The sequence below is a fragment of the Corythoichthys intestinalis genome, chromosome 6, assembly GCF_030265065.1.
Source record: "Corythoichthys intestinalis isolate RoL2023-P3 chromosome 6, ASM3026506v1, whole genome shotgun sequence".
In the NCBI taxonomy this organism is placed as follows: Eukaryota; Metazoa; Chordata; class Actinopteri; order Syngnathiformes; family Syngnathidae; genus Corythoichthys; species Corythoichthys intestinalis.
The window spans coordinates 212,645-237,481 of record NC_080400.1 but is presented as its reverse complement, the minus strand read 5'-3'; the positions used below and the strand labels follow the sequence as shown (position 1 = coordinate 237,481).

Genomic DNA, 24,837 nt, shown 5'->3' with positions numbered 1-24,837 from the left:
CTAAGCTGCTTATTGCGTCTTTGTCGCCTACAGGGAGGAAGGAGTCGGAACAGAGTCGGGACGTCTTTATTGAACATTTTGTGAACAAAACGGCCAAAGGGTTCATCATATGTACACGAGGTTAAAAAAAAAAAAAGGGAAAAAGCGGGACGGGACGGGCGGAGTCAGACGTCGGACCAGAGGATGGCCTTGCCGCCCTTCTCTACGCTGCCGACGTACACGCCCGACGGTGACCAAGACACTGCGTTGATGGCAGAGCTGCGGGGAAGTAATCCAAACACAAATCCAAATTATTTTAGGGCATTTATGGGTCACTTCCTGTTCATTTTGGGCCATCCTATTCATTTGAAATCCTTTCCAGTTCATTCTGGGGCTTTCCCGGGTCACTTCTAGTTGATTTTGGGGCATTACAGATCACTTCCTGTTTCATTTAGGTCACTTCCTACTTTCTTTGGGCCATTCTATTTTTATAAAATCCTTTCCCGTTCATTCCGGGTCACTTCTTGTTTCATTTAGGTCAATTCCTGCAACTTTTAGGGCCATCCTATTCAATTCAAATCCCTTCCTGTTTATTCTGGGGCGTTCCCAGATCAGTTCCTGTTTCATCTAGGTCGCTTCCTGTTGATTTCGGGCCACTTCCTGTTGCTTCTGGGGCACATTTTGGAAGCCATAGTAGTGCAGGCGGGACCTTAACTTACTTGTGATTGCGCTCCAGCGTTCTGTCCACCTTCCCTGTCAGAACACTCCAAATGTACAACGCTCCGTCCGCCGAGCCGCCGGCCACATAATTTCCGTCAGGACTGCGAAAAAGAAAAAAATGTTACGACACAAGCGAACCTGCGCTAAAGCTAATACTAAGGTAAGAACGGAAGAGAATCTGCGTCCGTGCTTTTAGTTGCGTGAGGCCAAGTTTGTGTCGCTACAGCAACTTCCGTTAGCAGTAGCATTGCTAGTATTGGTACGGATATGGCGCTAAAATGACGTCACCGGTATCGAGGAATGCTGAGAAGTGACGTGCCGATGCGACGCACTTTTCTGACTGCGGGCTGCCCTACCCAAAATGGTCACCAGTTACCTAAAAAAAAGAAAGACCTACAAATTCCTAATCCTAGTAAAAATCCTTATGTGGTGAACTGAAATGAGTTCATCACTAGTAGACATCTGATCCATTTGAAGCGGGAACGAACATTAATTGGCTTTTGGCCCTCCCACTTCAAATGAATTGGACACTTATTTCGGTGTCACTTCCTGTTGATTTTGGGGCATCTCCAGGTCAATTCCTGCTTTTTTTGGGTCACTTCCTGGCAATTTCTAGGTCACTGTCTGTTTTTTGGGGGTGACAATTCCACCACTTGCGAGCAGAAGGCCGTTTTTACGGGTTGGCGAGCCGACTCACCTGAAGGTGACTCGTGTCCAGTCGGCGCCGCACTTGAAGCCCTCGGCGCTGAGAGAGAACAAGAATAAACGCGAGTTCCGAGCGGCGTCGGGCGGCTCGGTCACCGACCTGAGGGTCTGTCGGACGGCGTTGGCGCGAAGGTCCACGATCTTGAGCAGGTCGTCTCTGGAGCAGGCCAGGAGCTCGGTGCGCTCGTGGTTCAGGTCCAAACAGGTCACCCGACCCTGAAGCTCCAGCTCCAGCACGCCGCTCTCCGCCCTGGAACAATGCCATTTCCCATTTGAAATATTGCCCTTTGGGAGTCATCCTTTAAGGCTAGATGTCTGAAGAACTAGCGGCCATTTTGTGGCAGGGGAATGGGAAAATATCCCTCAAATTCTTGACAAAAGCGTCGATTTGGAACAAGCTGTATTAATGGTGTATCAAAAAGATTGGATTTAGAGCTGCTTTCTAGTCCCTTAACATAAGAAAATCAAGTCCAAATGTTCATTTTAAAAAAAATCTATTTTTCTAAAGAAATGTTTAAAAAATTTAAAATGCTTAATTTGTGCTTTTTTCTATTGTTAATTTACAGAAAAGCAAAACACAAAGAATTTCTTTTTTAATTAAAAAAACAAAAACAAAAAACAAACAAAAAAAACCCCATCTAATTTCAAATAATATATATAGTTGTTGCATGCTGATCACAGATTACGGGTAGACGTCCGATCCGTTTTAAGCGCTCGCTGACCTGATGTCCCAGAATCGGACCTTCTTGTCAAAGTGGCCGCTCATGACGCACTGCTCGGTGCACACGATGTCGTTGCAGCTGGAGCCCGTGAACACCGTCTTCATGCCTGAAAAAGGGCGGTCAGGGTTGGGGAGGCCCGCTCCGTCCGGGCGATCGGCGACCCGTCACCTACAGACTTTGCTGCGGAGGTCCCACAGTTTAAGGGTGCGGTCGTAGCTCCCCGACACGATGCGAGCGTTGTCCAGCAGGAAGCGGGCCGACAGAACCTTGCCGCTGTGTCCCGTCAGCGTGTGCTGCGGAGGACAGAGAGAGTGACGTGTATCACCATTGACCAAAAAGCGCCTTGGAATTCATTAACCTTAGTCTCTTATTTTTTAGTGGGGATGCTTGGCACAACCAGACCCAGGGCCTCTTTAAACTTTTTCCAGCAAAAACATACAATTTGGCCAAAATGACACAAAAACTTCACGCCACATTTACGACCGTATAAATACTTGCATTCACTCCTACGGATTTTCAAGTCAGACCCGGAGAGAAAAAAAAAAATCTCCATGGTTGGTCATTTTTTTTGGGGCATAAAATTGCCTAAAAATAAACACGAGTGACACGGATATTCCCCCGATCAAAGGACCCCATAAATGCTCCAAAATGAACAGTAAGTGACCCAAAATGTTCCAAAAACAGAATGACTCAAAATCAACAGGACGGAGCCTGGAAATGCTCAAAAATCAAGAGAAAATAAGTGCCTCAAAACCACGAGAAAGCCACTAAATACAAAGGTGGCCGAAAAATGCTCCAAAATTGAAAAGGAAATGAACAAAAATATACAGGAAATGACCGGTCAGGGCCACAAAATGTGACCCAAATTGAACTCCTTGCCAATGATGGACAACTGAGAGGACTGGTTGTAAGTGCTGATCTTTTAGTGACATTGACGTCCAATCCATTTTGAACGGGAGGTTCCTTCAATGACCCCTCCCAGTCCAAATGGAATGGAAGTCTAGCCCCGTCAATGCTTAAAAAGGAAAGCACCCCCACGCCCTTTCTTTTTGGCGGTTTTTGACATCTATCCCGGCACACGGCGCATCTCAGCAGAAGAGCGGGATCACGACCGGGACGGCCCCGCCCTGCCGCGCTCCTCAGCGGTTTCCTTTATGGGACGCGAGCGTCGACGCCCACGGAAGCTCGGCGCGGGCGGCCGGCGGGTGACGTCGCGTCCGGTCTGTCGGCGGTACCCGGATCGGCCTCGCGCCGCTCTGACGGGCCGGCGTGACGGCGGGCGCCGCCGGGAGCGACGGTGAGGGGCGGGTCCATGTCCCGGTTCAGACCTTTTACTTCTCATCACAGACGGCGTAAACATTTTTTTCATTAAAAATATTTCAATATATATTCATTTCAATATGTATTTTTTCCATATAAGAAAATTTGTATGTTGTTGGAACTTTTTTTTTCCCTCAATCAAAAAACTTTTTTTTTTTAAATATGAATTTTTAAAAATTTTTTAAATATTAATTTTTAAAAATTTAATGCTTTAAAAAATATTTACTTGTTTTCCTTTTTGGTTATTTATTTTATCAAATAAAAATTGAAAGAATTGACATTTTTGTTGTTATACAAATACATTTTTTTTTTAATGTATGTCATCAAAAATAAAATTGGAAAATACAGAATATTTACCAGATCTTTTTGGATGAAATAAAAACAATGTAAAAAAGAACGCAAATGTTTTGCATATGCGAGCACTGACCCACCCTCAGTCTGTAGTCTTCCAAAGTCCAGATTCGACTGGCGAAGTCGTTGGAGGCGGCCAACAGGTAGGAACCCTGAAAACACGGCGATATCGATACTCTCCTCGGCCGACGACGGTTCGGGGTCGCCGGAGCACTTACGGCGCTGTCGAATTCGATGCTGGTGATGCCGGCGTTGCTGCCCGTCAAGGCTCCTTTGGGCTCGCAGCGACCTGCGCGCAGACACTCGTCATCCGCGGCTCACTTATTTTCCACGAGGACCGACGCTACGTCGACTCTGTTCATCGGTTCCGGGATCCGGCTCGGATATCCGTAGGTTGGCCAATAAATGGACTTTTTTAAAGCCCGTCTAATACGAGAATTGTGACGTTCCCTGATTGGGTGATGATTTTTGTTAACTGTCATCTTGCACCACCTAGTGGCCAATGTTACAAAATGAAGTAGCAGAAGAAAAATGGAACTTTTGAGTTGACTTGTATGCAAGTTACCTTTATTCTACCGTTTTCACCATACTAGCTGCTAACCCTCCAATAGATTGGACATCTACTGCCATCAACGGAACATATGAAAGAAACTCCAGAGTCAACTGTACTTTCTACAAAGTCTAGCGGTGGAAGGTCTCAGCTTGAAAACTGGAAATCATCGGCCCCGCCCCTCCCGGGCCCGACGCTCGTCGGATTTCCGTCCCGATGTCGGAAGCGAGCGTCCGAGGGGCCCTTCTGGCGGACTCCCCGCGCGACGCCGCTTCCCGTCGGTGTTGGCGGCGCGCGGAGCCAGCCGCGCGCGGGGGGACACTCGCCGGCGCGCGCGGCGAGCGGGCCGCTCCGAGCGTTCGGCGGGAGGGGTTCGCGGGGCGTCAGACCTTTTACTGCTCGTCATCGACCTTCGGCGGCGCGACGGCGTCGAGACCTACCCGAGATGACCTCCCACAGCTTGACCCGGCGGTCCGTGCCTCCCGTGGCCAAGAGACGCGAGCCGGGCCCGAAGCGCACCGCGTTGACCTCGCCGTCGTGCGCCTCCTGGATACCAAAGAGCAGAGACGTGGATCATTTCCCAGTTGATTTAAGGGCATTTCCTAAAGATTTTTTCTGGTCACTTTCTATTCATAACAGGGAGAGCCATCCCGTCTAGTCGACGTCATCGATGACGTAACTGTGTCGACCGGCACAACATCCCGCCAACGATGAATGAAGGGTTAAAAAATATATCAGCTCGGATGATTTCTCCTCATTGGAAATAAATGGGGATGTTCCTGTCCAATTTTGGTAACAGCGTCAATTTTGGGCAAAAATTTGATTTCCGGAAGTTTCGGATATGTTGTGAATCGGATCCAAAAAATATAGGATGAGATACATTTTGGAATGCTTTTGTCGTAAACAAAATGGAAATCGTGTAATGGACTTACAAATACGTGCAGCGCGGCAGACGGGACCCGGACGTCCGCGCGGACAACCGCCGGCGCCTCGTTATTTTCCGGAGACGTTCCTGGAGAGTTGGCGCCTCGCCGCCTGTCGAGCGAGGACGAGCGCAATGAGGGATCGCCCGACAGATCGGACGGAGGGGCGCGACGCGGACACACCCGAAGATGTTAGAGATGGAGTCTAACAGACTGCCGGGCGGCGCATGGGATATTTTCTTACTGCAACACAAAGGCGCGGATAATTATACAACCGGGACCGAGACTTCCCCTGAATGGCAATCTTGGATGGTTCCATTACTCTGGGCGTGATATTTACAGAATTCAAAAATAAAATAATAACAGCCGTTTATCATTAAAATCAAAAAATGAAAAAAGGGTATTGACTGTTTTGTTTCCATTTTTGTTCATTTAAAATTGAAATGATAAGAGAATATGCACAGTTTTTGGTCAACTTTCACAAAACGGGAGGCAAAATGACAGAATATTTAATATAAGGATACTGAGAGAAAAGTAACTTTTCCCCCCTTTTTTTAATGTTAAAAATGTTTTTAAGTGAAAAGAATTTTCAAAAAAATATGTACTTTTACTTTTTCTCTAAAACATTTTATAATGAATAAAACTTCAATAATTACACAAATAATGACAATTTTTGCCCTAAAAAAATTAAAGGAAAAAAAAAAATATATATATATATATATGTATGTGCTGACTTTATGCAATAATATGGGCCATCAGTTGACCATTTGCAGTACGTTGCTGCCACCTGTTGGTCAGAATAATTTGCCGCATCTATTTTTTTGTCAGTTTTGCTCAGAAGCTCATTCACTTTCACAGTGCGGTGTCTAGCGGTAGCATTGACACTCTTGAATTTTGGTTAAGTTTCTGCCTCGGAAATATATGTCAAAGTATTTTATGTGTATAATAACATGGATGGGCACACGTACAAAACTTATTAAGTTGTGGTGTTGTAGAGGCCAGCCAATGGTTAGTAGCGCAAGCAAGTTGTGCTATCTGTACAATAGTTGTGTATATAAATGTATTGTGCAGTTTTTGTTGTATATTGAGTGTTGAATTTGTGTATGTTTTTTGTGTTGTAGTTTCAGAATATTAACACGATGTCCTCAAATAAAAGCAAGAAAAGACTAAGCTGTGCGGTTTATGGAGGTGCATATACACACACACAGTGGGGCAAATAAGTATTTAGTCAACCACCAATTGTGCAAGTTCTCCCACTTGAAAATATTAGAGGCCTGCAATTGTCAACATGGGTAAAACTCAACCATGAGAGACAGAATGTGGAAACCCACCCCCAGAAAATCACATTGTTTGACTTTTAAAGAATTTATTTCCAATTTAGAATGGAAAATAAGTATTTGGTCAATACCAAAAGTTCATCTCAATACTTTGTTATGTACCCTTTGTTGGTAATAACGGAGGCCAAACGTTTTCTGTAAGTCTTCACAAGCTTTTCACACACTGCTTCTGGTATTTGGGCCCATTCCTCCATGCAGATCTCCTCTAGAGCAGTGATGTTTTGGTTGGGCAACACGGTTTTTTAACTCCCTCCACAGATTATCTATGGGGTTGAGATCTGGAGACTGGCTAGGCCACTCCAGGACCTTGAAATGCTTCTTACGAAGCCGCTCCTTTGTTGCCCCGGCTGTGTGTTTGGGATCATTGTCATGCTGAAATGTCTCATCTTCAATGCCCTTGCTGATGGAAGGAGAGTTTCACTCAAAATCTCTCTCGATACATGCCCCCATTCATTCTTTCCATTACACGGATCAGTCGTCCTGGTCCCTTTGCAGAAAAACACCCCCAAAGCATGAGGTTTCCACCCCCGTGCTTCACAGTGGGTATGGTGTTCTTCGGATGCAATTCAGTATTCTTTCTCCTCCAAACGCGAGAACCTGTGTTGTTCTACTTTGGTTTCATCTGACCATAACATCCTCTCCCAGTCCTCTTCCGGATCATCCAAATGCTCTCTAGCGAACCGCAGACGGGCCCGGACGTGTACTTTCTTCAGCAGGGGGACACGTCTGGCAGTGCAGGATTTGAGTCCCTGACGGCGCATTGTGTTACTGACAGTAGCCTTTGTTACTGTGGTCCCAGCTCTCTGTAGGTCATTCACTAGGTCCCCCCGTGCGGTTCTGGGATTTTTGCTCACCGTTCTTGTTATCACGGGGTGAGATCTTGCATGGAGCCCCAGATCGAGGGAGATTATCAGTGGTCTTGTATGTCTTCCATTTTTCTAATAATTGCTCCCACAGTTGATTTCTTTACACCAAGCGTTTTACCTATTGCAGATTTGGTCTTCCCAGCCTGGTGCAGGTCTACAATTTTGTCTCTGGTGTCCTTCGACAGCTCTTTGGTCTTGGCCATAGTGGAGATTGGAGTGTGACTGACTGAGGTTGTGGACAGGTGTGTTTTATACCGATGAGTTAAAACAGGTGCCATTAATACAGGTAACGAGTGGAGCCTCGTTAGAAGTTAGACCTCTTCGACGGCCTCAAATCTTGCTTGTTTGTAGGTGACCAAACACTTATTTCCCACTATAATTTGGAAATGATTTTTTTAAAAATCAAACAATGTGCTTTTCTGTTTTTTTTTTTTTCCCACATTCTGTCTCAGTTGAGGTTTACCCATGTTGACAATTACGGGCCTCTCTAATCTTTTCAAGTAGGAGAACCTGCACAATTGGTGGTTGACTAAATACTTATTTGCCGCACTGTGTATATATATGAATAAAAATTTCCAAAATTAAAAAAAAAAACAAAAAAAGTTATATGTGGTGGTTTTTGGTGTGGTAGAAATTGTTATTAAAAGATACCCATTAAAAGAAATAGTTGTCCATTCCATTCGAACTGGCTAAGTTGGAAGCCATTGAACATAGAATTAGAACAGAACTAGAACAGGTCTAGTCAACTGGTGTCAAGGCATCCCAAGACTTTTGAACGTTTGACCTCGTATTTGGTTAACCACTAGAGGGAGCCGGCCCACTTAGAGAAGCACCGCACCCACCTGGGAGTTCTGCCGAGCGGCGTGTTCCGCGGAGACTCTCCGCCGGCCTTCCCGGACTCCTCGGCCAGAACTTGGATGTCGTCGTCCCTGTGAGGAGAAGGAGAAGAATCAGATGTGAGCGCCAGGCATCCGAAGCGGCGGCGGCGAGTTCGCCCACGGGTCGACGACGGGAAGCGGTTCTTTAGCGGCATCGGCCAGCTCCTTCTGCAGCTTGGCCTGTCGGCGTCTGGAAGGAGGGCGGAGGCAATGACGCGGGTTTCGGTCGACGTCGGGCCGGCGCCGGCCCTACCTGCTGTCCTTCTCGTTCTCGGCGTTGAGGCGGTTGGCTTCCTGAGCCTTCTCGGCCATCCAGCGCGAGACCAGCTCCTGGTTGTCCTCCGTGGTCTTGCGCAGTTTCTCCTCCAAGGCGCCGAAGGTGATCTGCAGGGCGTCGTACTCGTCCTTCAGCGTCTGGTTGGCCCGTTCCAGGTCCTGCGCAAAGGGCGGGTGAGGACCGGCTCCGCCGCCGTCGGCCGTTCGGGGCCCACCTGCAAGCGGTTGCGGAGATCGCGACAGTCCGCCTCCAGGCCGGCCGTCTGCCGCCGGTACTCTGACATCCTGAAAGAGCGGAGCGGAGGTCAGCAGCGCGCCGCCGCGGGTCGCCGTTCGTCGCCGATGACCCACTCGGCCTCGTTGTTCTGGATCTCTTTGTCCTTCTGCCGGATCAGGTCGTTGAGCTCGATCACCGTATGGGCCAGCTGCGAGGCGACACGGAGACTTTTGTCAAGTTCCAGAAACCAGAAAACATTTCGGGCGGCTCGACTTTTTGCGCTCTCGGCGCACGTGCCTCTCCTCGTTTCTTATGTAGCTCGGTGAGCTCCTCCTGGTGGCGGATCCTCAGGTCGGCCATCTCCTGCTGCGACGCCGTCGCGGGCCCGCCGTCCGTCGCCGCCCTGCCATTCAAATAACCGCTCAGCGGCACAGAGAGGCACGGCGGGGCGGGGCGGCGTCTCGCTCACGTGGCTTCGTGTCCTCGCGCGCCGTCGTACTTGTCCCCCTGGTAGCGCTCCGACAGGACGGCCCGTAGGTCCGACTTCTCCAGCAGACGATTGTCTGAAACGAGCCACATTTCTTTAGGGCGCCGGTCCGACGCCGTGCCTTCCGTCCATCCGAGCGTCACTCACACTGATGGACGATCTCTTCGAAGCCTTGGCGCTGCAGGCGATCTCGGAGCTTGAGCTGCTCGCAGATGTGCCTCCTCCACGTGCAGGCGTCCCGTCGTTGCGCCATGACCGCCTGAAGGAACAATCGGACAGAAGATCCCCTTGCGTCGTGGCATCATTGCTACTATTGTCACTGGTGTTGCACCAATACTGATATCAAAAAGGGCCCCAAAACAGCATTGGCAAAAATGGTATCAGTGCAACACTAGTTGTACCTAGACTAAAATTTGGAACTTGATATCAGTACTGGAAAAAAATACTCGTATCGGTACTAATATGGCACTCCCAAAAAAGGGATGGTACCCTAATATTAGGTCGAACAATCTTTGCAAGCTGTGCCTTGCCAAACGAATTGGAAGTCTATCGCCGTCAATAGGCCTGACACACGATCCTTCGCCGCTCGTACAAATGAACAGGACGTGTATCCCCGTCAACGGCAACCCATGATTTAACGGTGTTCTCAATTGATGGAGGAAATCCTTCTGGCTTCCCATTGACAAGTCACGTGGTAGGAGAGCCCCACAACGTTGACGTCGACGCGTTCGAGTTATAGGAATTGGGAAAAAAAAAAAAAAAAAAAGAGAGAGAGAGAGGGTTTATGTGTCCGTGTGCGAGACACATACAGAAACTACAGAAACAAAACGATACGGAGAAATGTTAAGCTGCGGACGGTTTCGAGCTCGCTCCGAGAGTCGTGACTCAACATGTTAGCATGCTAAAGTAGCCGCAAACACGGGGGCTTTAAGTGATATTCCAAGCCGGTCAGAGACGTCATTTATTCTTACCTGCCTGTTAACGGACTTGTCGCTCTCGCTTGTTTGTCCCGTCAACGTCGTTTCGTTCGTTGTCTCAGCCAACATCACTTTCTTCACTCGGTTCGCCGCGCTTCGGCTCCATTTTGGCTGTGGAGGAGCGCGCTACTTCCGCACTGTCGCAGAAAATTGACGTCAGCCCGTCCGCCTCATTTTCTGCAGTCTACACCAGGGGGTGTTCATGAGTTGGTTCACGGGTCACATTCGTGTGGGCAGTTGACACTTGAATAGAATACTACTTGGGGCCACAGCCAGTGTGTGTGTTTCTGTTTTATTCATTTCATTAATTCAGTTTTTATCAACATGGTATTAATTTGTAAAATCATTTATAATTCTTTAAAAAAAAAATCAAAAAACAATTACAACTAAAAGTCATAAAAACGTTATAATAATACAATAAAATAATATTGTTGAAATTGGATAAATGTATCAATTTATCTTAAAGGATAAAAAATACAGACATGATTAATAACTAAAATAAAAAAATATATTGAATAATACCCTGCACGGCTCGTGAGGCATGGAAAATGAATGAATGAACAAAATAATAGTTCCTTTTTTTAAGTGAGCAAAACAAAGGGATGCTCTTAGCTGTCCACTGCAATGACCTTAAAACGTTGAAAATTAACATCGCAACCGAGGAATGTTTCGTTTGACACATCCAATATTGCGGAAAGGTTAACGTAGGCTTCACTTTGACAAATAACAGCTGACTCAATTTTCTATTGAGTTCAAATTCACCCTTTGAAGTAAGAATAATTTCAGTACAAAATCCAACTTGAGGGGGGCGTTCACTTACAGTTTTTGGACTCTGGCATTTGAAGGCAGCATGAGTTGACGTCTTCGTGTGGTGCCGTAATTATGGTAAATACTGTACCGAAGTGCATTTGAACGCTCTCTCAAATGGTATTTTTAACTGATTCATTTTTTTTGTTTTTGTTTTCCGAGATGGGAAACATTTGAAGGCAGCATCTAGCCACATGCGTTTTCCGAGTTCAAATGCGGAAGCGCGCTCTGATTGGCCGCCGGTCGCATACAGAAGGGGGGCGAGGGCAAAACAAACCGAAGCCACACAGACAGCGGCCCGGTCGAGCGACTGGAATCGGCTACCAACCGGACGGCGCAGGTGAGGAGAAGCCTTAGAAGAGTCGGGAACACCGACCGCTATGAAGGACTCCGAGCCCAAGAGCGACGGCTGGAAGGCGCACGTCGTCCGTCAGCTGCGACGCCGAGACCGGGAGCAGCACCACAACTTCCGAGACCTCGTCTACGCTTGTAAGAAGTTCCATTTTCTAGCTTCAAACACCAAGAAAACACGGGATTGACTACAAAAACAATGTCGACAAACAAAGCGCAAAACTGAGACGGCTCTCAAGAAGACAAGTGGGAGTTGACGTCGACGAGTCATCAACTCATTAGCGCGGGGGTGTCAAACTCATTTTGGTTGGCGGGCCAAGCCAAACTGATGGCAATTCGACCAAATAAGCGAACATCTAATTCATCTGGAGAGGGGGTCCCGGTCCAAACGAATCTGACGTCGAGTGCCGTCAAGACGAGCATTCGCTTTCCAGTCGAAGTGAATTGGACGTCTATCGTTGTCATTGGCAGGCAATGAGTTGATTTTGTTTGACTTCCTTGTCACTTATGGGTCACTTCCTGTTGGTTTTGGGTCACTTGCTTGTCATCTCATTGGCTGACGGTGCCAGACGTCCGATCCATTTTGACTGGGCGAATGTAACCGCGGACACGAAAGTGAGCCAAATGCAGTAGTGGGCACAAATCACCAAATTGACGCTTTTACAGCACCAATGTCAAAATAAAAGCAGCGTGTGACTAGATATCGAAAAGGTGACGTATAGCGATACTTTGTAGCCCAAAGGGTTATCGATATGCACCAAGAATCGTTTTAAAAAGGTGCATGTCACTGTTTAAAAGATGCCAACAGGTCATTGCACTGGCTGCCAATGATGGCACTTGACGTCCAATTTCACCTGGAAATAAAAACTCATCGGTTGCCGTTGACCGCCAGAGACGTCCAATCCATTTGAAGTGGTAGCTCTGCTTCCTTGGCTGTCAGGCCTACCACTTACCTAACCCTAACTCATTGAAATAAAGTCATAAGTAGCTTATTTCTCAACCAAAGATCATTTACTCAATGTCACAGTCAATGGCGCGAGACATCCGAGCCATTTGAAGTGAGAGGGCTGGCAGCCGTCCCCGCGTTTACGCGACATTCCAATTCCGATCAAATACATTCCGGCGGATCCAGATCGACCAGTTCCACTCATTCCACGCCCTGATGTGTTCTTTTCTTTTTCTTCTTTTTACGCGTGGCGTTTCAGACTCGCGGCTGCTGGAACGAAGCAGTGTGACGGACGCCATCCTCGCCGGGGCCGGACGTCGCCCGGATTCGCCGCCGCCGTTCTTGTGCGTCGTGCGGCTGAAGAGGAATGCCGCAGAGGTCAAAATGCAGAAAAAATTGATGTTGATTGCGCACAAAAAATAAATTCACTTAAAACAACAAAAAAAGGACAGGACAGAACAGATGGATGATGTATAGTTACTGTTTTATCCTTTTGTCCATTCATAATATACTAATCCTTCTCAAAAAATTTGCATATTATGATAAAGTTCATTATTTTCTGTAATGTACTGATAAACATGAGACTTTCATATGTTTTAGCTTCATTACACACAGCTGAAGAAGTTCAAGCCTTTTATTGTTTTAATATCGATGATTTTGGCAAAAAAAGTCAAGAAACACCAAAAATCCCTATGTCAAAAAATGAGCATATTTCATCCGACCAATACAAAAAAGTGTTTCTTTAATACAAAAAAGTCGGTCAACCTTCTGTTAATTATATCAGCTATGCACTCAATACTTGGTCGGGAATCCTTTTGCCGAAATTCGGCGTGGCATGGAGGCAATCGGCCAGTTGTTATGGATGCTTGGATAGCGGCCTTAAGCTCATCCACAGTGTAAGGTCTGGTGTCTCTCAACTTCCTCTTCACAATATCCCACAGATTCTCTATGGGGTTCAGGTCAGGAGAGTTGGCAGGCCAATTGAGCACATGCCATGGTCAGTAAAGCATTTACCAGTGGTGTTGGCACTGTGAGCAGGTGCTGAAAAATGAAATCTTCATCTCCATAAAGCTTTTCAGCAGATGGAAGCATGAAGTGCTCCAAAATCATTGACCCTGCCCTTGATAAAACACAGTAGACCAACACCAGCAGCTGTCATGGCACCCCAGACCATCACTGACTGTAGGTACTCAGGCATTTTGGCATTTCCTTCTCCCCAGTCTTTCTCCAAACTCTGGCACCTTGATTTCCGAATGACAGGAGAAATTTGAGCAACAGTCCAGTGCTGCTTCTCTGTAGCCCAGGTCAGGCGCTTCTGCCGCTGTTTCAAGTTCAAAAGTGGCTTGACCTGGGGAATGTGGCACTTGTAGCCCATTTCCAGCACACACCTGTGCACGGTGGCTCTGGATGTTTCTACTCCAGACTCGGTCCACTGTTTCTGCAGGTCTGGAATCGGTCCTTCCCCGCAATCTTTCTCAGGGTGCGGTCAGCTCTTCTGGTTGCGCAGCGTTTCCTGCCACGCTTTTTCCTTCCCACAGAGGAGCCTTGATACAGCACTCTGGGAACAGCCTATTCGCTCAGAAATTTCCTTCTGTGTCTAAGCCTCTTGCTTGAGGGTGTCAATGATGGCCTTCTGGACAGCAGTCAGGTCGGCAGTCTTGCCCACGATTGCGGTTTTCAGTCATGAACCAGGCTGGGAGTTTTTAAAAGGAGTCTTTCGCAGGGCTTTTGAGTTAATTTCTTGAATCAGATGATTAGGTTAGTAACTTCTTTAGAGTACCTTTTCATGATATGCTCATTTTTGGAGATAGGGATTTTTTTTTTTTTTTTTTTTTTTTTGCCAAAATCATCAATATCAAAACAATAAAAGGCTTGAACTACTTCAGATGTGTGTCATGAATCTAAAATATATGAAAGTCTAATGTTTATCAGTACATTACAGAAAATAATGAACTTTCTCACAATATGCAAATTCTTTTCAGAAGGATTAGTATATTATGAATGGACAAAAGGATAAAACAGTAACTATACATCATCCATCTGTTCTGTCCTGTCATTTTAAAATTTTTAATGAATTTTGTATTTGTTTTTTTTGTAACCTATTTTTAAAAGACACAATTCCCTTTATATTTTATAAAAACTACATATAAAACTATTTGGTCATGAAAATGGAAAAAAAAAGGCAAATGTTTTATTTTTTTATTTGTTTTTCTATTTGTATGTATTTTTTTATATTCATTAAAATATAAACTACCTTTTATTGGATCAAAATAAATACATTTTTTCATGAAAAACAAAAAATGGTAAACATTACCTTTAGATTTTTATTTACATTCATGTTAAAATAAAAAATTCAAAATGCATTACAACCTTTTTATGTTACGAATATATATGAATGTATTTTTGATCATGAAAATAAAACAAAAAAGAAATATAAAAAAATATGAATTTCTATGTATATTTTTTTCATTTATTAAAAAAAAAGACCCTTATTAAAAAATATGGAAAAAAAACTAAATAGTCCCTTTATTTAATGAAAATGGATTAAAAATGCATAATTACCTTTATATCATTTAAAAATCTGTATAACCTTATTTTTTCTAATGAAAATAAAATAAAAAACAGTAAATATTTTTCATCATTTTTTTTTGTATTTGCATATATATTTATTAAATTTATTTAAAAAGAAATAATTAAAATATATACAAAAAATATTTTTAATGAAGAAAAAACAACAACAGACAGTAAATATTCCCTTTATATTATTTATTTCATTTGTATTCCTATATATATATAATATATATATATATATATATATATTTTTTTTTTACTTTTTAAGGCTGTCCGTTTCATATTTGCACAAAAACAAAAATCCGTGTTTTCGTTCTTCAATGATGTACTTAATCCATTGGTATTTTCTAGAGAAGGTCAAAAACAAAAAGTCAAATACGATGTTGAATTTGTTGCAGTTGGCGTATCAGGTGGTGGAGAAGCAGCAGCAGTTGAAAAACCAAGAGAAGGTTTTGGAAGAGCAACGGGGGAGGCTGCCGCGAGAAGAGCGACGGCGAGCGGAGGCGCGAGACGTCCGGCGCCAGCTGCAGCTGGGGGCGGAGCGTCTGGCCCGGGAAAACCAGCTGACCAAGGGCCGCTACGACGCCCTGATGGAGCGGCGGCGGCTCGCCGAGCGCTTCCTCCGGGAGGAGGAGCTCCGGGGATGCGGCCTGCTGGACGACCTGGTCTCGTTCAAACGCCAGGCGGCCGCGCGCCTCAACCGGCGAAACGACAGGCGCGCCAGGTCAGACGCCCCGCCCGGTGCGGCTGGTACTTCGATACTTTCGATACCGTCGAGGTGGCTTAGACGTCCGATCCGTTTGGAGTGGGAGGGAGGGGCCAATCGACATTATTCGTTTGGCCCCCTCCTGCCAGTCAAAATGGATGGAAAATGAATAGGAAACAGATGGGTTATATTTAGTCTATTACATTGAATCAAGTAACTTTTGGAGGAAAATGTATTTCTAAGAGTGCTTTTACTTTTGACTTTGACATGAGTAAACGAGTGAAAAACTGCCAACACAAGTGTCCTTATTGAGTTCATAGCAGCTCTACCAGTTTCACCGATCGGACGTCGCGACAACGATCGCTTGATTCTGTGATACCCATCATAAATAACAATACAATCATATGACGCAGTGGCACTTGGGAGTCCTACCATCACGCGGGCGTGTAGTCTTTAAAGCACACAATTTGACATGGAGTGCCAGTGGAAAGCGCAGATATCAGACTTGCTCTCTTTCAGTTTTTATTTGGCACCGATAGAAAAGCGGAGATATCGTCCTTTTCATTTGATGGTTGAAAATGTGTTTTTCCCCGCGCAAAAGACACGCTCTTGGAACGGGTTTCCTGATGTGGTCATTTTTTGGCTCGATCATTCGTTTCACGAAATACTTTTTTACTTGAGTGACATTTTTGGATGACTATTTTGACTTTTGTATTTGGTAGTAACACTACTTTTGACTTTTCCCACCTCTGTCTTTTCTCCGTTAGGGTTCAAGACGTCAACCTGCAGAAGGACTTGCAGACCGCCGCCACTTCCGAGGTCAGCGTAGACAGGTCGGCCACCCGCCCGCCAAAAAAAGAATCTATCGGTGCCTATTGAAGCATGTCTTTGGTTTGAAATAAGTTTTCCAGGAGCATCGGCATTCGATACGTTGTGAAGGAATCTGAGGTTTTATCCATATTGCCGGAATCCAGCCGGCCGGCCGAACCGCCAGACCCGCGCTGGCGCAGATCCGACGACTCGGGCCGGCGAGGGCCCGACAACTCGGCCAAAAGGCCAAACGCTCCGCGGTCACCTTAGTCTTAACCCTTTGTACTGACTCCATTTTGAAAGCTGGAAAAAGGCTTCGAAGCACAAGTTGACAACTTATTCAGGTCGACGGCGATCAAACGGCTAGGCCAAACAGGAACGGACTAAGGCGAGGAGGCAGACTCGTTCCAAGGTCACCATATCACAAGTCAACAAAAGGTTCCCGAGAAAAATGACCACGATTAGTTAAACGTTCAGTCTTTTTGAAGTCTTTCGCGGGGCGGGCTGTTGATTAGTTCGGATTATTTTCTGTTTGTGGATTGGACAGGAGGATTCGAGAGTTACTGTTGTCAGGGCAACGAGGGTTATGGTTTTTGCCACCTCAGCGTCAAAGGGGCTCTTGGAGTCTTATCAGTCGTATTATCAGTTGGATGTCGGGCGTTCTCCGGTGTTCCTTGTGTTGGGACAGGACATCCCGCCATCTCTTCTGGACTGTCCGGGAGAACTGATTGTGGGAGTTGGTGGTGAAGACCTGGGCTTGTCAATCTTGCTCAGTCAGTTGCATGACGCACACGTTGGGCTTCCGCGATAAGAAGGCGTCATGCACCTCTTATATTCTGCTTGTTTTCCTTAAACTATGATATAAGTGCTACTTATTTTATTTTGGGTGTGGTAGAGTCATACAAACAGTCGATCAGTAAATACGAGAAAAGATACTATTCCCTTCAATTGAAAATGGCGCACTTGCCTCAGATACTCAAAGAACCGTTTTGGAGGGAAAAAGTCAGTTGACTTATTGGATCTTTTCATTATGGGTGTGACAATATATTGGAATGGTGAGGTATGGCTGGAATATTTTGTATCCCAAAAGGTTATCGATATGCTCCTGCCTAGAATTGCTATATATCGTTTTTAAAAAGTGTCACAGTTTGGGGGGGGGGGGCTTTCATTCCGTGGTCCCTCCCACCCCAACTTTTTGTCATCTCTGAGCGAGCTGTTAAAGCTATTTCATGGATTTTCTGTTTTGCAGCTCCCTTAGCTTTCCCAACTGGGCCTGCCGAGCTTTCAAGAAAAAGATGGCAGGAAAAAGTCAAGGGCCCCTCTCCGGGTAAGACTCATTGCACTGCCAAACCTCCCGCTTCGAATGTCCGTCACCGTCAGTGGCGGCCACCGATGCTTTGACTTTGATCAAATAATGGTTTTGAAATCGATTGAGCAATAAGCTAGTTATGACTGGATTAAAATGGCAATGCATCGACTTTGACGGGAAGCTTGCCCCGTCCAACGTGGCCGCCTGCCCGGAGGCCATCTTGGACAAAAGCTCTTTTCCGCCGTCCGTCAACTGATAAGAGTTTATCTTTAGTTGGTTCATTCTCTCTCTCCCATTTGAAACGGATTGGACATCTGTCAGGGAAATTCAACTTTGAACTCCAAGACAAGTGTTACCTCGATACAGAAATGAATATGACCCCAACCAGGGATTGCTTTGCTTGGAAGGCTTTATGAACAAGAGCTCTCGGGTACAAAATGATGTGACCCAGCCAGGAGCTGTGATCAATCAGAAGTCCGAAGAAGCTTAAAACTGGACATGTTTAAATCTGAACTGCTTTATACACCCCCAGCAGCATGTAACAAATCATTTTTCTTCCCTCACAGTTTAGTCAATCAATGGGATTAATCTACAAAGTAACCCATAGACAATTTGGTTGCCAGCTGGCTGCTGGGGAACGTGTACAAATTTTCTGGGACGCCCTATGTATTAATTACCAGACTCAGAATAATTAGGGAACTATGCTTAAATAATACACTTCACTGGTCCTTGGCATACATCCAAGGGCATTTGATAAACCTCTTCTTCTGTCAGCTTCATAGGTGGAGTTTGTTGGCGTCCTGCCCTGTGCCGTCTCGTCGCCGGTCCTGGCCCCGGGGTTTTCGGCTAGGGCTTGTCTGGTTGCGTCTATCCGTGCGGGGGTCCCGTCGGGCGCGCGCTGGTCTCGTGAGTGGGTGGTGGTGCCGGTCCGGGGCCGCGGCCTTTCCCCGGTCGGCCGGGGTGGGGTGGAGCGGAGTAGGGTGGGGGCTGGGTGGTGCACGGGGCGGCCATAGTTCCCTCCCGGGTCGGCCCGGTCGGAGCCGCGTCTCCCCCTCGTACCGGTTGTCAGGGTGGTTCCCCCCTAGTGTCATACCGTACGCCCCTCCTGGCCCAGGGGTGTCTGTCTCCTGCCCAGTCCGCCTCTCTGGACCGCGGCGGCTGCCGCTGCCCTCCTGCCGGCGGGGTCGTCGACGGGGCCTCTTGGGGCCCGCGGGGCCTTGGGTAGAGCTTGCTGTCGCTTGCCGGTGGGGTGTACGCCCCCTGGTCTCCGGCGCTTGACATAGCGCCAGCTCGGGGGGCGGGTGCTCGGGCGGCGGGGGCAGGGGTGGGCGGTTGCGCCGTGGGTGGTCTGGGGCCCGGGTTGATCGGGGCCCTGGCGCTTCTCCCGTCCTGCGGCCGGTGGTTCCGATGGACGGGGCCGGGCCCGCGGGAGCCTGCCTCTTAACTCACGCACTTCGTCACTGTAAATATCTTTCATCACCTGGGCACTTACATACCCATACATTTCTCCGGGGAGTGTTGGAACGGGGCCATACAGTCCCGGCCCGGCTCCCCCCTTTTTTTAATGCATCACACACCAAGGTTATGGGATGGTTGGGACCTGTTGGGGGGGGGGTGCCTCACGGTTATCTCCTCATGACAGGCCCCGCCATCCCTGCACCTTTTTTAACGCACCACACACACAGCTGGGTAGAAATTCCATGCTGTGATCTCACTGCCCCAAGCCAAGCTCTCCTATTTTAATGCATACATAGCACTACCCTCCCCTCACAATCCCATCACGGTGCTGGGTAATGGCTGCCAGCCGGTAACCTGGCAGCCACAGTAATAGGGTGGTAGGTGGGTCCCACATTTTTTCCCTATGGCGTGGCTCCTGGGCCGTGGCCTCCCCTCTGCCTGGGCTGCTGGCCGCGGGAGTGTCAGGGAGGTCGGGGCTCCGACCTTGCGCCGCCTGGTGGCGGCTCCTCGGCGTTCTCCCGCCTCCGCCTTCCCCTCTCTTCTCAGACTGGGTATCCTCCCTGTGCTCCGTCGCGGGTCGTCGGCTGGGCGCCGGTGTATGGGCCCGCGGGGTGTTGCCTGCTCCGGCGGGGGACCCTGCCCTGCCCTGGGGTTGGTGGGCCGCTGGGGGTCCCGTGGCGTGCCGGTTGGGGGGCTGCGGCTGTGGCTTGCGGGCCGGGTGGGCGGAAGGGGGTGGGGCTGGATGTGGGGTTTGTGGTGCGTCCCCTCTTGCCATCCCTGAGGGCCGGTTGATAGGTGCGCGGGTGGCCCGGGGGACCACCCTGGATCCCGGGGGGACGATGGGCTGCGGGAGGAGGGATGGGCTGCGCGGAACACCCCCCCCAACTGGCTGCCCTCCCTCCCCGGGCTGGCTGGGTGGGGGCCGGGGCCCTGGGTTGGTGCCCGCGTGGCGTCTCTGCTCGTCTGCGTGGCTGTTGCGTGCCTGTTGGGGCTCTTGGCGGCGGGATGTGGTAGGGCGAGCTCGGGTGGGGGGGTCCTGGTGCCAGGGTTGGCGATGGGGCGGAGAAGGGTCGGTCGCCAACGGTCTTACACTCACAAAGGATTCACACGATTACTGGGATCTCCCCTTTCCATCACTTAGCTTATAGACACCCCACCCCCTCTTTCACTGGTCTGCAGGCCCCCTCACATGGTGTTAACCGGGAATGCATCTAGCTGAAGATAGTGCCAACATATTAGTAGCTAGTCTAGATGTCCAATGTATTTCTTGTTGTTGTTTGTGTTTCTCTCCTTTCTTCTCTTGTGTTTTTCTTCTGTCCCCCATAACCCCTTCCTGTTCACTGCTTTGTCATAGAAACGAGGTATTTTGAATGATCACAATTGGCAGTATGTCACTCTCAATGTGAAACATTAAAACTGTTCAGACTATTCCGTGTATGCTTGTTTATTTCAAAGTAAAGGTTTTTTACGTCTGTTCTAACTGATGGAAAGGGGATGTTTCTTCCTCAGGTCCGTTCCAGCTTCAGAAAGTTCTCCCAAGATCTTGGCATCCTTTCGAGAGCTCTTCGAGTGAGTCATAACTTTTTTTTTTTTTTTTTTTTGGGAAGGGGAGGCTGTATATTAAAGAAGGACCTTGAAATGCCCCAAAATCAATAGAATGTGAATAAAATATGAAGGAACTTCAACGGAAGGGACCCCGAAATGACCCAAAATCACCAGAAAGTGACCAGATAGGCCGGTAAATCAGGCAGTGCCCCCAAATCAACAGGAAGTGACTCAGAAATGACCCCAAATAATCAGGAAATGGCCAAAGTTAACAGGAAGTGACCTACGAATGCTGCAAAATCAATAAGCCATGACCAAAATACACAGGAAGTTACCTGGAAATCACTCAAAATTTTCAGCGGGTACACGCCGAACCGTACTGGCGGGCGCGAAATCACGATCTCGCCGACAGGAGGAGGCGGGGCCGATCGTCGTACGCTTCAGACGAGGAGGAGCCGGCGTGTCCCCTCAGAGTCCCGACGGCGGCTCGACTTCCCGCCCGAGCGCTTCACGTCCTGGTCGGTCCGCCGCCCGCTCCCCCCGCCCCGATAGCGGCCCGTGTAATGTCTGCTCACTTTTGACAGGAGGCTCACGAGCAGGGCGTCAACACGGCGGCTTTCTGCCCCAGCTCTGCCCTGCTGGCCAGCGGCGGAACTGACAAGGTGGTGAAAATTTGGGAGGTCCGAGCAGGTACTCTTCTCTTTCGTGTCACCTTTTCTCTTAACTTTCCTTTTATTGCCCCTACCAACATGGCCGTCCTGAGGCACGTTCCCATTAAAGTCAATGCAGTGGCGTACCGCACGCAGGCTATTTTTAGACCGTGACGTCGCATTGTAAAGCGAAAATAAAGCCGGAGTGGGACATTATAGACCCGCCCTCGCTTAGACCCCACGTAAAAAGTGCTACTTTTCTCCGGTAATCTTTCAAAAACGAACATGCCGATCACGCATTGCTTTTTTGGAACTTGTAGAAACAACTCTAGACATTACGACACATGAAGGATGTTTTCTTCATACGTTTCCGGAAACCAAAAACTCGGGAGGAAAAAATGTGAAGACCGAATTAACTTGCGTGGACTTTAACACCAGCTCGGCGAATCCATTCACGTTTCATATGCAGTAAACATTATGTTGGGTTGGCATGGTCTTTCAAGAGGACTAGGAGGTAAGCCATTTTTATATTTTTAACTTATATTTTAGCGTAACGTTGTGTCGTACTGCTTCTGTCTGACAACGAATGACCTGAAAAGAATTACAATGGTATCTGACTGCCACTGTTACCGTTTCTGTTATATATCTATAAAAAAAAAACAACAACTTTAGTGAGGGGGAAGTGTAAATAAATTATAGGATTAAGATGTGTTATCAATGAAAAAATTAAAAGTGTTCGTTGGCTGTCACTGAGTAGCATTTGCGATCGCTACACAAAGCTAACTAAATTACCCCCAAGAACGGTAAGAGACGTAGGACAACCAGAGGATATGTAAGAAAGACAGGGCTGATGGTAAAGGATAGCTTGTTGAAACAGGAGAATGTCATTGTCAGTCACGTCGATAAAAAAAGCTAAAGCTATGCTTAGGTCGGCTCGTTTTTTTCGTCTTTTTCAGCCTTCGACACTAAAGCCATCTCTTTAACTGAACATTTTTATGTTCTTCCACATCTTTGCCAGTCAATTTGGCACCAGGCACATCATTTTCGGAGAGAATTGTTAGGTTTAGCTCTGTAAACATCTACTTCGTACACAATTTCCATTCATTTCCTATTAGGGACAAACGGTGTCTTGTCCCTCCTCAGCAACAGTAGCTAATGTCATGAATATTAATGAGCGGAAGTGACGTTTTGCTTGCGGTACGCCATTCATAATTAGTATATTTTACTTACTTATTTCAAGTGATGGCAGGCAACATGGCTGCCCTGAGGCCATGTTGGTAGGGGCGACCCTCAATTCAAATGAAGTCATCACTAGCTTCATTCTCAAAGATTATTTGATCAATTTTAAAAGCATCTGCTATTTACTCAGTGGCTGCCATTGACGGTGCTAGACGTCCAATCTATGTTAAGCGGGAGGGTTGGCAGTGAACACATTTAATTCAATTTTTTTTTTTTTTTTTTTGGTCAGGCACCCTCAGGCATCGGACTACCCTGGACGGGAGCACAGAGGGTCTGACATGCGTCCAGTTTGACCCGGCGGTGAGTTGAGCCGTCGACCTTTACGAGAAGCCGCCCCTGACCTTTGACCCGCTGCGGCTCAGGGTCACCGAGTTCTGGCGGGCTCGTACGACAAGTCGGCGTTGCTGTGGCGTTTGGACCGGCCCGTCGCCAAGGTAACGCTCGCCAAAGAAGCCCGCATTTCCGGAAGTGACAACCTTTTCTCCTCCCTCGGGTCAGCTGACGCTGACGGGCCACGGCAGAAAGGTGACGGCGGCGCGCTTCAGTCGTAACCGGGTCCTGACGGGGAGCGCTGACGGAACCCTCCGTATTTGGGACCCCCAGAGAGCTGCATGTAGGTGTCGCTCCCTCCCTCGCACGCCGTCCGAGAAAGGGCGCAACCCTCAACGCCCGCCCTCCTCCCTCAGGTGTCCACTTAGCCAGAGTGCCGTCTTGTTGCAGCGACGTGGTCTGCTTGGAGAACGTGGCCATCAGCGGACATTTTGACCATCACATCCGATTCTGGGACGACAGGTATTACAAATACGCCGGCGATAGACGAACGGACGCCGGAGACCGCCCTTTGCGTTCCAGGCTCTCCGGCTGCGTACACCGCGTGTCCGCCGGCGGCAAAGTGACATCTTTGGACCTGAGCGCCGACGGCCGCCACCTTCTCAGCTGCTGCCGTGACGATGTCCTGCGGCTGCTCGACCTCCGCTGGTGGAGCGACCACAGCGCCGCCTTCAGGTCTGAGCCCGCCCCTCCGTCGCGCTGATGTTGTGCTAAAGTCACGCTAACGCTGTGCTAACGTCGCGTTAATGTGGTACTGACACAACACTAATGTCGCGCAAATTGAGTGTTAATGTCGCGCTGATGTGGCGCTAATGTACTCAAGTGACGCTAACGTCGCGGTAACATCATGACAACTTTGCGGTGATGTAGTGTTACTGTCACGTTGATGTTGCGCTAATGCTATGCTAACATTGCAGTAATGTTGCGCTGACGTTGCGTTAATGTCTAATGCTAATATCACGCTATGGCGTTAATTCGCTAATGTATCGCAAACATTGCATTAATAATATTAATTATATTAAATATAACATATTAAATATTAATAATAATCATTAATAGTAATGTGCTGATTTTATGCTGATGTTCTGCTAAAGTCAAGCTAATGCTGTGCTAAACTTGTGCTGATGTCGCGTTATTGTACTCAAGTAACGCTAATGTCACAGTAACGTCATGGTGATGTAATGTTACTGTCACGCTGATGCTGCGCTAATGCTATGCTAACATCGCACTAACATCACGCTAATGTCTAATGCTAATGTCACTTTGTGGTGCTAATGTGCTGACCTATCGCAAACATCGCATTAATGTCATCCTAATTTTGCGCTAATGTCGTGTTGATGCTTTGCTAAAGTCAAGCTAATGCTGTGCTAATCTTGTGCTGATGTCACGCTAATGTACTCAAGTAACGCTAACATCACGGTAACGACATGGCGATGTCACAGCGATGTAGTGTTACTGTCACGTCGATGTAGCACTAATGCCAAGCTAATGTCGTGCTGATGTTGCGCTAACACTGCGCTAACGTCGCACGGATGTGGCGTTCGTGTCGGCCTGCTGTTGCGCTAACGCTGTGCTAACGTCATGCTGACATTGCGCTAACTGTTTTGCGTTCATCAGGGCCGAGGGTTTCAAATGCGCCAGCGACAGCACTAAAGTGGCCGTCAGGTGAGCTCGGGGCGCCGGGCGGGACCGGCCGGGTCGCTCTCGGTCATTGACTCGCGTGCTCCCCGCGTTTCCTCAGCCCCGACGCTCGCTTTGTGGCGGCGGGATCGGGGGATGGCGGCGTCTACGTTTGGAACGTTTCGGC

General features: G+C 47.8%; 2 protein-coding genes across 2 annotated transcripts; one reads left to right on the top strand and one right to left on the bottom strand.

The window, feature by feature from the left end:
- Window positions 1-52: 52 nt before the first annotated feature.
- LOC130917191 (autophagy-related protein 16-1-like) lies at window positions 53-11,336 on the bottom strand. The gene is made up of 21 exons (XM_057838320.1): window positions 11,129-11,336; window positions 10,303-10,492; window positions 9,479-9,590; window positions 9,314-9,407; window positions 9,142-9,247; window positions 8,979-9,052; window positions 8,843-8,912; window positions 8,605-8,786; window positions 8,473-8,541; window positions 8,316-8,402; window positions 5,454-5,513; window positions 5,280-5,382; window positions 4,788-4,893; window positions 4,016-4,086; window positions 3,878-3,949; window positions 2,299-2,419; window positions 2,127-2,232; window positions 1,505-1,654; window positions 1,397-1,444; window positions 699-800; window positions 53-258 (listed from the first exon to the last, which is right to left on the bottom strand). The coding sequence occupies exons 2-21, from the start codon at window positions 10,375-10,377 to the stop codon at window positions 165-167; spliced, it is 1,902 nt and encodes a 633-aa protein (XP_057694303.1). The 5' UTR covers window positions 10,378-10,492; window positions 11,129-11,336; the 3' UTR covers window positions 53-164.
- atg16l2 (ATG16 autophagy related 16-like 2 (S. cerevisiae)) lies at window positions 10,934-24,695 on the top strand. Its single transcript, XM_057838328.1, has 15 exons — window positions 10,934-11,193; window positions 11,278-11,604; window positions 12,672-12,790; window positions 15,382-15,707; window positions 16,457-16,522; window positions 17,749-17,826; window positions 20,776-20,835; window positions 21,224-21,329; window positions 21,396-21,501; window positions 22,930-23,000; window positions 23,063-23,134; window positions 23,199-23,313; window positions 23,421-23,492; window positions 23,553-23,705; window positions 24,648-24,695. The coding sequence occupies exons 2-14, from the start codon at window positions 11,496-11,498 to the stop codon at window positions 23,594-23,596; spliced, it is 1,344 nt and encodes a 447-aa protein (XP_057694311.1). The 5' UTR covers window positions 10,934-11,193; window positions 11,278-11,495; the 3' UTR covers window positions 23,597-23,705; window positions 24,648-24,695.
- The last annotated feature ends 142 nt before the right edge of the window (window positions 24,696-24,837 follow it).